At 36.9% G+C, this 16,007-nt stretch overlaps 1 protein-coding gene across 1 annotated transcript in view; it reads right to left on the reverse strand.

Moving 5' to 3' along the window:
- The window catches only part of ccser1 (coiled-coil serine-rich protein 1), a gene marked incomplete at both ends in the record, with an annotated part of 117,543 nt that extends 101,973 nt beyond the window's left edge, over nt 1-15,570 (reverse strand). The window contains 5 exons of the mRNA XM_079250883.1: nt 725-830; nt 2,660-2,750; nt 10,759-10,943; nt 13,455-13,872; nt 14,578-15,570. Of these exons, the coding sequence (XP_079107009.1) occupies nt 725-830; nt 2,660-2,750; nt 10,759-10,943; nt 13,455-13,872; nt 14,578-15,570 (1,793 nt within the window). The remainder of the gene's footprint in view (nt 1-724; nt 831-2,659; nt 2,751-10,758; nt 10,944-13,454; nt 13,873-14,577) is intronic.
- Between the last annotated feature and the right edge of the window lie 437 nt (nt 15,571-16,007).

The raw sequence follows: 16,007 nt of genomic DNA on the forward strand, positions 1-16,007 counted from the left end.
ATTCCATTTCAGGTCAGCCAAGACCACACGTGGCCATTTTTTTTCTGTCTTATGTTTCTTTAATGGTGGTTCTACAACCCTGCCACCATAATACTGTACTGTATCAGATGGTTTGGTCAAAACTATCATCAACATGAAGTTTTAGTTGAGGTTTAACCGCTGTACAAAAGTAACAATTTAATTCTATGTCGGGAAATTTCAAGTCACTATAAACCTTTGATCAGCGGTGCCAAAGTTCGGTCCTCGAGATTTACCATCCTGAAACCTTTAGATGCAACCCTTGTCCAACCCACCTGGATCAAATAGCTGAATTCCCTCTTCAGCATGTCATCCAGCTCTGCAGAGGACTGATAATAAGCCATTCATTTGATTCCGGTGAGTTAGACAAGGGTTGCATCTAAAAGTTTTAGGTTGGTAAATGTCATTCATTGTCATTTTATGTCATTTGAGGTTGGTCAATGATCATTTTGCATCCATTTGATGCTTAATATTCAGCACCTCTTGAATAGTTTTGGACCCATTAAAACCCCAAAAAGGATATTAATCATTAAAACAAGGGACAACTTTATCCTCTTCTGTCCATCTCCTTCAAACGAAAATACTGTTGACTGGGCAGGTAAGGGAGTCATGCCATTTTTTTCTTCATAGTTGCAATTTCCTCTTCATAGAGTAAAAAAAGTTTTCTTTAAACATGTGCTGTTAATATACGACAGCATGTCTTTACCTCTGACTGTTTTCTTTTCCTGGGATGCGATCGCCACATGGTTCCATAGGGGAAGGGAGCAGGTTAAGACAGGAGGTCAGAGACTGGCTGGAGTCTTCTCTGGACACTGCGGATGTACCCAAATGCACAAAATTACTACATATAATTTTTTTTCCCTTCGTTTAAATTCATGCTGCTACCTGGAGTTTAAAAAAAACCTAGATTAGACTCAACAAAATTTACAGCTTTCTTAATTTTGTATTTGTTGCTTTTTTTTGCAAAAGGTCCCTCAGTCTGTCTATGTGTGATTTCAACACTGCAGCTGAACACTGCTGACCATAAATTGCAGTGAAACAGCTTTCTTTTTAATAAAGGCTTCAACAGGCCACATGAGAGAGGTAAAAATGTGAAGCACCGATGAGAGTGTGTAGGTGTGTCGGGTAGTGGGATAAATGTATATCTCGTTGTGCATCTTTGTGTGTATGTACACATCTTTACGTGAACCTGTCCACATAACGTAACGACATAACGACGTATACTTCTGAACATGTGTGCATGTGTGCCTTTAAATTGCTCACTTTGATAATGTTGAAGAACTGTACTATTTCATTGCAAGCACAGTCTTAGTCCCCTGGCTTTATGAGCACAATTCATCAAACCTTTAATTTCAGGCTACAGTCTGCAAACCATTAGGTCTAATGACTAAGCATCCAAACTTGTAAGCTAGTATGTATTAATGGTGGTGCCTCCTTTGGCTTTGCATCAACCAGTGCCTGTAGAGAAGCTATCATTACACACAAATGTAGTTTGTTTGTGTATGAACATTTAGCTAAAATCTACTCTCTTCCTCCAAACTCTCTAACTCTCTAAACACTGCATGGACAGTAAATTTAGTTTATTAAGGCTAAAGCTCCTATTGTAGTCTTTACTCCACAGTGTTATTGAGCATTCTACTTTATTTGTCTGCAACTGAACCACTTGGCGAGACCATAGGGGAGTTAAATATTGCCTAGAGATAGATAAATCTACCCTTACAATAACATATGCCGTCCTGCCCAGTATCTGTCATTAGTCAAGTCATTTCTGAGCAACATGAAAAACAGAAACAGTGGATGATTACATTTCAATCACATAATCCACCTAAGTTTTAACATGAGCAAAAGCGTTTGTAGGTTGAGTTAATCAGAAGCATAATCAATACTGACAGTATTTGCAACAGGTTGCAAAATGTCCTATTTACAATAATCTTTCTCTAAATAAAGCAAGTTCTTGCAAAAGTCAATCATTTAACTTGACTGCATCATCGATTCACAGCTACAAAATAAGTAAATCTCTTTTAAGGAAGTAAAAGCCCAAAAGATTAACTCCTTAAAGTGTCAAGAGATGTTTATAAATGTTAATGTTCAGAGGTTTCAGCGGCCAAATGCATTCTGTCAGTATGATTAAAAATGTATGTGTTGTACGAGCAGAAGCTAAAGTCAGTGTTTTCCACTCAACGCTGCATTGTGGAACGACACAGTAAATAATTGTCCACTGCCAGTCACTTTTCTACCATGAGGTACGTCGGTGGGACTGAAATGCTAAAACAACAAATGAGACAAATTGCTGTGAGTAAGGGAGCTCATCAAAGTCATGGTACATGCAGAGAGAAGCAGGGAGCATCTCAGTTTCATGTTTTAAGGTGATGGAAAGGATGTTTCTTAATGAAAAAGAGAGCGAGACAATGTAGAGAATGACAGCAAAGGGAAGGAGAGGGAAAAAAGATGGGAGGGGAGCTGAAACATAAAGGTATATATGAGCAGAGCTTTACCTGAGAATACAGAGGAAAAGATGCAGATTGCTGTTTTCTTGAGAGAATAAACTAAAAGTCAAACTCAGTTGCTAATGGTGTTGAAAAATGTGTTTGACACGAATACTCCAACTACATTAAGGTCTCAAGTGCAGTAAAATTGTTACCATGTCGATGTCGCTGATCATCAGAAAGGTCCAGGTCTAACATGAGATCATCTTCATCCAGTTCTGAAGAACCCAGGTTGTTTAATACATCCTGCATAAAAAAGAAGCAAAAACACAAATTTGGAAAATACTAATCTGTAAAAGTAATGAGGCAACACTACAGCAGTGTGTGAACCTTGCCACGATGTGAATCTTTCTCATTTTGAAGCATACTGACAGTCATTATGGACACTGTCAAACTGACTGACACAGCCCTGCAGCACCAACAGGCTGAAGAATTGCAATTCACAAGTTCAGTTTCCTGCCCAGGAATAGTTTGGCTTAATGTTACTACATACCATTACCTGTGTGTGTGTGTGTGTGTGTGTGTGTGTGTGTGTGTGTGTGTGTGTGTGTGTGTGTGTGTGTGTTTAGGGAGGGGGGGTGTAACCAAGTCATAGGAAAAAAAAACATCAAATTGGCTTTTATCACTGAAGAACTTAGAAAAAATAGAATGCAAGACTAAATAAGATTGTTGCTATTATACAAAAAAAGAATTGCTTCTTGTTTCTTTGTCTGTTTGTAAAGTCATAGTTTAGAAAAGCTTATTCTTATCTAGCGCTGTAGCATTACCCTAACATGGTGCTTGATGTTTTTGATGGCTTCTACTGATGTGTGATGGTTAGTTTCTTTTTTGTTTGTTTGTCTCTGGTTTTTTGGATTCATTTCCTGTCCCTGCGTGACCTCAGTAGAGATGGGACATTTTACACTTAAACTTAAAAGCTTGTTTCATTTTGTAGAAGCAGACTGGTTTGAATCACTGTGTTAATGCTTCACTTGCATCCCTGACCAAAGGCATTGGAGGCCTTATACATCCTGGAGAAAGACCACAAGTTAGACTGGTGATTTAAAGGTGGAGTATGTAAGAGTTTCAATATTTTCAAAATAAATTAACTAATAAAATAACTACAATCATAATTAGAAAAATATTTGAACATGTAGGTTCCAGTCTGTTCGTATTTGATGCGCTATTAAATTACAAGTTTAATTAATGACAAATGACAAAAAGCACTTTTTTTTTTTACTGGTAGGCAAACATTTAAGAAGGGTCTTTGTCATTAATTAAACTTGTAATTTAATAACACATCAAATATGGACAGACTGGAACCTACATGTTTTTTAAAAAAAAACTATCTAATTATGATTGTAGTTCTTTTATTAGTTAATTTATTTTGAAAGTATTGAAACTCTTACATACTCCACCTTTAAATCCCCAGTACCATTTCATTAATTGTGAGAGTCTTGCAACGGAGAGAGAGCTACAATGGTAGAGAATGCAAATAAAACATTTCCAACATGGGAACCTTTTGACTTGATCACCTACAAAGGTAGGTGTTTTTTGATATGGGATTTGCCAATTGTCTGCCTGCAACCATTGTGAGGAATAAATGGTTGCAGAAAATGAATAAATGGAATAATATAAAATTGTTACAATGTTTAAAGTAAATGTCTGAGAGGAAAACATTTTATTATTTTACTGATGTTTAAAAATGCAAGATTACTCTCAGAAAGAAGAGATGACTGTTTAAGATTGAATTTATGGCTTTTGTGCTGGAAGCATAATAAATTTAAAGTAGAAATTGTTTTGACGTTTGTGGCTGCTGTAACTCCAGCTGACCACTAGATGTCACTGTTGTGGTTTATCTGAGGATTTGAAGCTTCAAATCTGTTTTTGAAACAACTGGGAAGAAGTCTCAAAAGCTCCACAAAGCTTCATTTGCCCATCTCTAGACCTCAGTTCTGTTGTCTTCCAAGTTCTGTTTTTGCTTTGTTTTATCTTTTTGGATAATGTGCTTCTGTTGCGTTTGTGCTTTTCTTGGAGAATTGTTTTTATGTAAATAATGTCCACATATCACAACTGTAGACTTATCGTAGGAGCAAAAATTACATCAGTTTGTGGTACAATTTAAATGACATTATTACAGAAGGCCTCCTGCATTTCTACTGGGAAATTATTTCTGTTGTTCATCAAAGAGATTCTTGAATTAATGAGGAGATGGAAATAAAATAAAAAAATTAAAAAAAAATTTTAAAAAGAGTCCCTGACATTAAGTCATTACATGAAATTACTTTTATCAAACTTTTTTTAACTTGATAATTTTGTTCAAACGTGTTACAAATATGTGCAATAAGAACAGTTTCTTTGAGGCACAATTTAGCTTTTTGTTTGTTGTTTCATTTTTGTTGTTCAATTTACCTGCAATTAATGAGATACTTAGTCACCCACCACTGCATCCATAGTCATGAAAACATATTGTTAGTCTGAGAAAATCCAGTAACTACGCCAAATGAGCCTGTAGTTTTGTGTAACATCTGTCAGCTTTCTCCATGTTTGACAAGCAAAAATCTTGCAGCTGGGAAAACCAGAAACACTGCAAATTGTGTCTTTTTTCGTTTTTTTAAAAGCAGTTGCAAAACTTCAGTATTCTAGTAAACAAAATGCTCATCTTCACCAATACTTTGCATTTTATTCATTATTCTGAAGAAACTTGATGTTATTCAGCTATTGATGTATGAATACTGCTGAGATTCTTAATAAAATCAAAATTCAGATTCAAAGAAAAAGGTTTCAACTCCATTAAAAATCCAGACATCAACATAATTATTTTAAAAAAGACATTAAATTGTACAATTTGTATAATATTTCAAAAACATTCCTCCACCCATGCTGCCCTTTAAGTATGAGCCGCAACACTGCTGACATCATTCTGAATTTCTGTTAATGAGGTCTGTGTTAAATCCTCCATGTCTTAAATGAGCAATAGCCACAGGACTGCTGTGAGTCATGCTACATCAATTGATGCCAAACACCTCATACACGCTGACAATTTGTCAGTAAATGCTTCCATGTTGTTTATATTTTTTTCTGGTTATAATGATGCAGAGATATGAGGTCTGTTTTGGCTTAAATGTAATCCAAAGGTTAATGCTGCCATCTAATGGCCGTAAAGCATGCACTGCACAAGTGTTGGAGAGCAAAGAGGTGCTAATAAATCAATTCAAACACTCCTAAACATTTTTATAATAGATTGTGTGATCGACAGTCCAGCCAATAACAATGAAAAATGCTGTAATTTATAAATATTTGAAACAGAAACTTAAATAAAAAAAACACAATTGGTGTGAAATCAGTTATGTGAACACAGTTCGAGGAAAGTCTTTTTTTTCCCACTAATGTTTGTATTTAACTAATTGTTTAAAATTTTTATGATATGAAGCTTTCTCGGTTGCTAACTCCGAAAAACTTACTTTCTTTTCAGTAAGTTTATCTACCTAAAAACATAAAAACAAATCACAAAGGTCAAAATAATCCAAATAAGATTCTGCATAACTGACTTATGGATCAGGTGGACCAGTCTAGTTTGTTCTGTAATGTATCTACCATCACTAATTTTTTACATGTATTACTCAAATAAATCTTTTTAGCAAAAACTGATTTTCTTTTAATTTATTTCAAAACCTCTAAATTCTTGCTGTTGCTATTATAACACTTTACTTAACATATGATCTCTATGTAAAGCAAGAATCATGGATTATAGACACATGGATCAGAAAATCCAATAACCGATAACCAATAACCAACTATTCAGTTGTCATCATAGTTGTTTAGAGATAAATAACCTTCTGGCCATTCTATGTATTGATCAACACCTGAGATCAAGGGTCTCAATTCACAGTGACATTCCTGTCTATTCCACCACACCTCTGAGTTTCCTACCAACTAATCCTTGTTTTTAAAGGAAACTAGTGTAGTCTGTGTTTCAGCACATGAAGTGCACTGCTAGTTTTTTTCTTTTTACTCAACACTTGAAGTACAGTGCAGTAAATATCAGAAAATGACAGAAAGCATTTCTGTGTACTACAGCTTAACACCTCATTTTAGGTATTAAACCTAGAGGATACTGGAAAAGAAATGAGGACCCATACTGTTCTGACTTCATTTGAAGGCAAATTACCTATTTTAATGTTCCCCTCTAACCATAGAAACACACTTAATATGATCTTACAACCCCACAATGTCACCTTTCTGTATGTGATTTAATGCAAATCTTGAGTTAATAGAGATATTATCAGATTCAGGTCTCATTAAAATATGACCTAATCTCTCAGCTACTCAATAAAATGACACTCAAAACAGGATACAATGAAGCAAGTTCTGCTCTGTCCGTAAAAACCCACTGGTTTCTGTTCACACTCTGTCTAAATCATATTTTCAGTTGATGAAAATTACATGTTTTTCAGTGCTTCAGGGTGGCAAAATGCATTAAGATGAAGGGAACGCAATTTGGCTTTGCAGCAAGGTATTATGGCCTCAAGCAATGGAAAATATACAGACTAACAAATGACTTTCATTCTATCTGAATAGGCACTTCACAGGCAGTTGTGTTTACAATGTACCTAGGGGCATCCAGGATTGAATGTCCAGTCAAATTGGAAATCCGTTTGTTAAATAAAACCTACATGACAAAAAAAAAAAAAAAATGTATCCACAATGTGCAGAGTTTATTGTCTGACATTTGTAATTTTCTAACAACTTCTCCTGTCAATGAAGAATAATCCCTCATCTCAGAGCAGGAAAAGAACATACATTTAATCTTAGCCAAGTAATGATATTTTACAATTTAAAGACACAGGCTTAAATCCCTGTGCTTTATATCTTTGATTTTGTTACAACCTGAATCCATATTTTCATAATCACAAATATGAATTTTAGGTACATATTTTCATGTTTTCTACAGTGCATGGTGATGTCATCAGCACGATATGCATGAAAGCCAATCAGATACTCTTGAGTCTTCAGCAAATGATGAGAATTCTGTCTAGTTAAGTTTGTATGTCACAAACTAGATCTGCATTTGGAAGTTTCCAACAAGATCAGTATGATAGTAATCCTGCTCTTGAAAGCAATACAGCTAGTTAATAGTCTACTTCAGAGGTGGGAAAATCCGGTCCTCGAGGGCCACAACCCTGCAAGTGTTCAGAGTTTGCCCACTACAACTTGTGCACAAGTCTGCTAATTACTCATTGATTTGAGTAGGACTGCTGCCCTCTAGGACCAGATTTGCCACGCCTGGTCTACTTCATATGTCTGCACATAAAACACTGTCAAATACAGTACAGAAAGGTAACAATATAAGTACTGTGCATATCTGAAAACCTTGTCAAAAAAAAATATAAATATATCTAAAATATGACATCTTTATACAAATAGAACATAGCTAATATTTGCAAACATCTTTACTGTTTGCCAAATATCTGGTTGGATTTATTACAATTCTGTCTCAGAGACAAAAATATCCTTGTCTGTTTATGATCAATATAAGTCTCACAATAACTGGCTTTACAAGGCTGCAATCAGACTCGTATGAAAGCAGGAGGCACTCTCAATGACGTCTTCCAAGCAAGCTGCTAAGCAACTGCTGAAATGCACAAGAAAACAGTCAACGTAAAGTGGATTGCAGAAAACACTGTATGTCACTCAAACTGCTAACAAGTGTGCACATTAAAAGCTGTGAAGCTCGTCTTAGTGATAAAAGAAAAATTCTTGACAATGCTGTATGTAATGCAAGCTTTTTTATGAGCTACATTGAAGTGTAATCCTTGCCAGTCTGCTCAAGCAAGTATGGGCTTGCCCCACATCATAAAGACATTTTAAAGATTATACTCTAAATTCAAGAAATAAATTATTTGTGACTGTAAATAAAATGTTAATTTGATTCCAATTGAACATTATGTGTCCATGCCGTGATTTTAAAAAAAAAAAAAAAAAAAAAAAAAAAACACTATAAAGTTCTGTGTGTCTCAATCTTGTCCTACACAAGTGCACAGGCTGTTGTGTTTACATGTTAAATGTATAAACAATAATTCAGACTCCTCTAAACTATTAATCATCCCCTGACTAGTTATATGTTTAATTCAGAAGTTGTTCCTTGCAAACAATTATTAATCTTAGATATAATTCAAATACACCTAAGCAAATGCCGAAGTTAAAGTATCTATATCTGCCATTTTCCATCAGCTGCAAAGGCAATGATCAGACTAATAAACTTTTATGACAGTTAAGAGAGTTGAGACACGGTTTAATAAAATACCTGACAGGACCTTCACATGCATGGAGGAGAAAAGGAGACGGCACCACTGTATAAGTCAAGAGGCAGTAGGAGTCTGAATTATACATAGCAATGTGCTTTGTATATTCCTACATAGTTTAATCTCTCAGAGGAAGCATATGGTTTCTCCTTGAATAAATGGGATTCATTTAAACTAACTTGTCTTTCACAGAGCTTCTTTATGGATACTGTGAGAAAACCAGTCTTATAGCTAGTTGTAGTTTCAGCCCACAGCCAGAAACAAAAGGGGATATACCTAAAGCAGGCATTATCAAAAATAAGTGCAATGTGTGCAACCAGACAAAGTAAACAGGGAGGATATAAGGCTTAAACCTGACAGATGACTGAAAAAGTTTTTCTAAGTACTTTATACACACACAGTCACACTGAACTTCAGAAATTTACTTGACAAATTCTTTCATTTAAGGACAGCAAACTTTTAATGCATAGTTTGATACATATATTTAGTATGTCTACATTTAGAGTAAGAATCACATCACGCTTAGTATCCATAACAATAGGGGAAAAAGTAGTTCAGCCCTTTGTTGAACTGGCTTTGAATGTGAAAAAATTTGTTTTTACAAATGCATCAAAATCCTGTCTTTTAACCACTTCCATAAAATGATCTTTTCAACTGGGTTAAAAGATATTTTTAAGCCTCTAAATTCAAAGTTGATAAATCCTCTCTGTTTTAAAGCACAATCAAAGCAGCACAATTAGGATGAAAAGGAAAAATACTGGCCACTCCCACCAGTACAGTATATTAGTGCATCCCTGATTTACTCATATTGTTTTTAATGGAATCTTTATGAATTACATTCTTAAAGTTACTTGAGTTGTCGTTTTTTTATGACAAATTTAAAAAAATTCAATACATCATCATTACATAAACAAGATTTCTCATTAAAAACTCTCTACATTCATTCCAGTATATGAAATCTTAGTTAACAAAGTTACCGCCAGCATAACTTAGTGTCTTTATGAGCATGTTGGAGGTTTTTTTGTGTAGTTAACTATTGTGTGCTTTTGTGTGCATGTGTTCAGGTTGCTTATTTGAAATATGTATAAATATAAAAATAAAATAAATGCAAAAATACATGTTAAACTAAATGTTCAGATTCATTTAGGTGTGGAAACATTTCTTAATTTTACATCATTCCAATATTTGTGGTTCATGAATGAAAACTTGCAAGAACTGAACCATATATCACTTTAAGCTATGAGAGGATGACATATGGGGCCTCTCCCTCACCCAACGTGTGTAACAACTTATTGATTATGACATGAGAGCTTTAGATAAAGACAGAAGAGAACACTGAAGTGGTCATTTAAACTTTTACAGGTGTCATCTCAGACTTATTTTATTAGCAGGAGTATTGTGGCAAGAATAGCGGCAATGATCAGTATTTGACTTCACATAGAAAACACTTAAAACTTTACAAGATGGTAGCAGCTAATGCTGAATTTTAGGAGAAAATTAAATAAAAATGTAAAAGCAAACTAAAGCAAACTGTTTCTTCAGTTTTCTCTATTATGGTTAGATATTTATTATTGTTAGAATAATGTTTCCTTCTTTTAAATCGAGGTACTTTATACTTCCCTGTATCTACGGTGAAATATATACTTGTTGGTAATTTCTCTTCTGATTTCACAGAATTTCACTTTGTGCTTCCTTCTAATTTAAATTTCCCTTGAATTGGGTTTTTATTTTATTTTTTTTTTTAATTAATTTAATGTACTTACTGTAGCTAACAACAAACAACAAAAAGTGGCACATGCCAGTCTTTTTAGTCATACTTTGGTCACTGACTGTGTAGCTGTGTGGACATCTAGGCAACAAGAGAGCATAACCTAGCTTGACTTATAGCCAATAACACCACATACTAAAAATTAATAACGCTGCTCATATAAAACAATTTCAAACATACACACACATGGATTAACACCTACCAGACTTCCCAGTTTTGACGATGAGGAGTTATTTCTGTGTTTGAGCAGCCCACATCCCTCGATGCCTGGGGCATCCCTGTGGTTTCCATGGATACGAGGCCCACCAGCCCCCTCAGAAGAGGAGCGTAGACGCCTTTCCAAGCGCATCACCTCATGGTAGGGGCTGGCACTGCTACACAGCGAAGCTTGTGAAAAAAAAAAAAAAAAAGGAATCATGAATTAAGATGTGTAAAAACAAAAAAAAACATTGGAATTAAAGTCAACTGTTGAGATAGGAACATCTTTTCATTGTTTCTTGCTACTGACGGCTCTATCTAGTGAAGAGAATATAGGCTTTGGTAAACTCAGCCACATTAACTCATTCAGTGTTTTCACCCCTAAAGACACAAACCATAAAAAAAAGAAAAGCTAACTGTGAACCTGAAACATGAAGAGATAAAGGTGCCTTGATAAAAATATACAGATATAATCTTTAGTTAGGCAGGACATTTTAATCATCCCTCAGCTGGCCCTGACTTACTTGGCTGTGCACAAAGTCTTTTCTATTCTTCTTTTTCCTGTCAAAGTCCAGATGGTGTGCTGAAATCTGCCTCCAGTCCACCGGTGCTGCGTGACCAGCTTCACTACTTTTACTCTCCCCCCAATCTCAAATTGTTGCCATATCATAGACTCTGCTTCAGCCAAGTGCATCTCAGGTTATTACATTTTTGCCTAAATTTTGCCCAAACTGTTCTTTTGTTTCACAGAATTTCCAGACCAGTCACCAAAGCTATTAGAAAAGACCTCTGGCTATCACCTGCTGCCTTAGGTCCCCACTTTATTTCTAAAGAAAACACTGTGATGTAGACCTTTATTGTGTTGCAAAGTCTGCATTTGGGTTCACTAATAACACTCTACCACGATAGAATGAGCTGCAGTGAAGAATAATTTAAACAGGCTGTAAACTGATCTTTTTTTTTGTAATACGCTACCAGTCTGGAGAGGACTGGATGAGACAGGGGAATTCATAGTACAAAATTTCCTTCCAAGATCAGTTTGACAGCGATCATGGTTACTGTTTTGACTAGTACTGCAAATGGCTGCGAAAAGGCAAACAGCAGTAACTGTGACTGATTATTTTAATATTTAAAGTCCAAGAGGTTGTACAGAAAGGGAACCAGGATGTCTATGAATAATCTGGGAACACTAGATTGTCTGAAAGCATTTTAGACAGATTGCTGTGTCGGAAAAGAGGGTTCAATTCTGCTGCGGAGAACTTCTGATAATAGAAGCTGCTGTTCGATTTGACCAAAACATCTTCATAGAGCCTGTCAACAAGAATTTTAAGTTCAGTTTAAAGATTCTACAAACACAACTGTGCCAATTGTGATTGATTAAAATGCACCATAGTTAAACAAGCATTAGTGAAAGCATTGCTAGTGCTGCACTGTGAAAAAAGCCCATCCAGCTCAACAAGCTGCAGCATGTGATAAAAACAAACCAAGCTGGACATTACCACATCTTTCTTCAGCTTCTTCATGTGACTTGCATTATCACATAGGATTCCAGGATTTTAGCTAGCTAACTTTTCCAGAATTAACCTTGACAGATAAAGGTTGACTGGCGTGAATTGGAGCAACGTTTCTGTAGGTTAGTCCCTTCAGTATTTACATTGTCTGCTATAAGGGTACCGTCCTGCTGGTACACTTCAGCAAGTGTCTGCTGTGCACTATTTTCTCTTCCTTGATTAGTGAAACAACATTTTACCCTGAATACCCAGAAACCTTGGCTATACAAACATTTCAAGCTGCTTTCTTGTTTTTTTTATGTATTCATAGTAAATATTTCCAAATTAGCGACATGCTATATTTGCACAAGCAGCTCATTCCTCATCAGACTTGTTAGTGCGGGTGTTTGGTAATGCTCTGATGCTACTGAACTAGAAACTCAAAGTAAAAAAAATGAATCATACAGAATTAATTATACTATGGTCAGTGATAATTCTAATGTCAACATTATTTTTGTATATATGCACAAGTAGTTCAGTAAGTTAAATCACCAAAATATCCCTCTATTAAGGTGGTCACCATAGCAATATGTTAATCGAATGATTCAGATCAGCTGGCTTTTAACAGGTGAATGAGAGAAATGCGCTGTAGCTTCACAGCGGTTATTTAGCATGAAAAGTACACTGAAGCCAACATAAAATAGTTCCAATACTTTAGCCTATTCAGCAAGTTTTGTAAAAAAAAGAAATAAACATTTGTTATGAAATGTTTACTGTTTGGGACCATGGAATAAGCGGATTACACAACTCGGATCCATGCATTAGACGGTTATGATCCATTTTGCGTTGTGACGTTCTCGACTCCGCGTCGTGCATTATAACCGTCTAATGCACGGCTCCTCATTGTTTAATCCTCACTTATATAAACGAGTTTTAACTGAAATATTTCACGAACTGATTCTGCATCAATATGTTTTGTTTGGCTTAAACTTATTGTTTGTAAAGACCACAAGTGGTCCTTCTGTGGATCAGGGAGGTGTGTTGGGGAATTTATGTCAATTACATCAGTATTGGAGCAAACACCAATATTGGATCAGTCCCAATTCTAGAAATAGACATAGACCGAGTTATAAAAATACTTTCTGTGTACAACTTTCATGACAAGGCATCAACCTAGTTGTGAAACTAAATCAGTGACATTGCATTGCACCTGCATGTGGTTTCCTGAGGTGAGAAGATCTCGGTTCATGGCAGCCACAGAAGCTTCCTCTTTCTTGAAAAGAGAGCGTGGTTCTTGCCCTCCTTTCCGATTGCTCAGGGTTAGAGTGGCAACCCTCACTGCGTACCACACATGCTTCACTCTCACTCGTGGTCTCTGTGTGATATCCTGTCTTTCTTTCCTGCACCAACTCCTTGCTTTTCTCTGCTGATTCCTCTTTCTTTGCCTCCTGTCTCTCCTCCTCTCTCTCCTTCCTCTCCTCTGGAGATTGATCTTGTACAGGAAGGCAGGGAACCGCCGTCTCAGGCTCTGAGAGGGAAACAGCAGTTTCATAGTCTGTGTTGTTGGCTGTGCTGGTGTCAGGAAGTAAGGGCTTCTCGGCACTGGATTGGGCTGGAGTGAAAAAAACCTGAAAAAGAGGACAGTTTACAGAGTGCATGTTGAAATTATTTTCCTTGTTACCTAGAGGGCTTAAAGCAAAAATGTTTTGGCATATTCAGAGAGCATGTCATATCATTTGTACTATTTTGTGGCAAAAAATAGTCAGGAAAGGCTCTCTGGTTTTGTAGCCATTTTACTGTGTTAATGTTTGCATTTTTAAACTTCTTTTGACAAGAAAAAACTATTTCCTTAAGTATTTGAAGGATCAGAGGTGTCAAATTGGACAACCAGTTATGACAGGTATGTCTCTTTTATTCAATGCCTTATGTCTTTTACTAAAAGGATTCTTTTTAGTAACAGAGATGTGATATTTTAGATGTCGCATCTAAAATTCCAAAAAACACTTGATCCATTGCTGATGTTAGCAATGGATCTTAACTGGACTGGATCCTGACCAGCTATAGCAAAGACCCATTATGGATTTTACACTTAACCCAATGAGCCATGGGGGAATCTAACAGCTGTTGCTCTTGAAATAAAAAAACTTCTGTTTGTAATACTTATATTTTGTAATACTTTTTTTATTACCAAGTTTATTTACTTAGAAGCAGACAGGCGTATTCTTCAAATAACTAAGCATTTCAGGTGGATGCATCTTTGTCATTAAACCAAAGCATGAGGCTTATGTGCAACCTTTTATACATAAAACATACTGCTTGAAGTATTGTAGTACCTGGGAGGTGGAGACTATCACGTTGAAGTTGTCTGGCGCAGTTGTGAGGGCAGGTGTGTCAGCATCAGTAACCAGACCAGGCACACAGGCACTGCCTGGGGTTAAACCTGATCCAGGACTGGGAGCTGGAAGCGCATCCACCTCAGATACAGAGTCCTCTGTGATGGGAATAAACTCTGAAGGGGTAATGGCTGTGGTTCGATCTTCTGATATTATAGGAGACTGGAGTGAGCTCTCACCACCCGCGCCAATCAGTTCACCTGGCCATGACCCTGGGGTGAGCCCTCCTGCCCCTGGAGTGATGGTGGTGGAGCTCGGAGGCTCCAAATTGACTTCTGGAGGTCTGTGATGATCAGATGTGCGAGAGAAGCGATGGTGAGCTGAGAAAGACTTAGGCAACAGCTGTTTCTTCTGTCGTGATGAACGTTTGTTGTTATTGCTGGTCCCACTATAGTCATCAAGAAACCCAGAGTCGTCCCCTTCATTGGCCCCTGAGCTGCTGATACAGTTGATAAACACATTACGATTGGCTGTGGAGGAGGATGAGGAAGCCTTGTCAAAATCTTCCGTCTGAGAGCGTGGGATTTTCTTTTGCCTGTGACTGCCAAACCCGAATGAATGGCGTGACTTGGGACGCCCACCACCCTCGCTGAACCCTGTTGACACTGAAGTTGTTAATGCCTGCTGGTTATTTCCATTTGCATCAGTGCTCTGTGTCAGGGGAGGTGTGAGGTTCAAGTTAATAGGCTGGACCCGCGGATCACTGTTCCGCTTAGCTGTAAAACTGAGAGATGGAGTGCGGAAAAGGCTCCGGCGTTTCCCAGTGCTACCAGAACTAGAGTTTGTGCTGGAAGGCGAGGAGGTGTGGACGCCATTCCCCACTCCTCCTGAGGATGGAGAGGAGGGAAGAGACTCCTGCCGCTTACTGCTGCTGCGGCGGAAGATTGGCAGGCGGGACACAAGAGTGGAACGACGTGAGCCTGACTCACCCATCTATAAGCTGAGACAGTGAGGCAGTCTGAGGAAGCAAAAAACACAATTACATTTAAATATATATACACAATTTAATAAAACAGGTTGTGTAGACACTGCTCTGTCCTTCACTGATTGTCTTGTTGTGCAGTTTGACACAATTTTGAAAGGTAAAAAAATCTCATATAATGTAGTTCCCAAAAAGTTAACTTCCTAATCAAATCTTGAAACCACACATGACAAAATGGGAAAAAGTACTTTACAACTTTTTAAAACAATAAATGCCACAAGCTTCGATGCACTGTTTGAAGTGAGATATTTCACAGTGAGAACTCACACTTCCCACACTGAATGAGTTAAACAAATTCCTAAAACCATCTTTACCATGCAGTGGGTTGTGTTACATTTACAAGAGAGTTTTACTGTTTAACCACTGGTAATGCATGTGCATACAACAG

Source organism: Telmatherina bonti (assembly GCF_933228915.1).
Source record: "Telmatherina bonti genome assembly, chromosome: 13".
Classification (NCBI taxonomy): Eukaryota; Metazoa; Chordata; class Actinopteri; order Atheriniformes; family Telmatherinidae; genus Telmatherina; species Telmatherina bonti.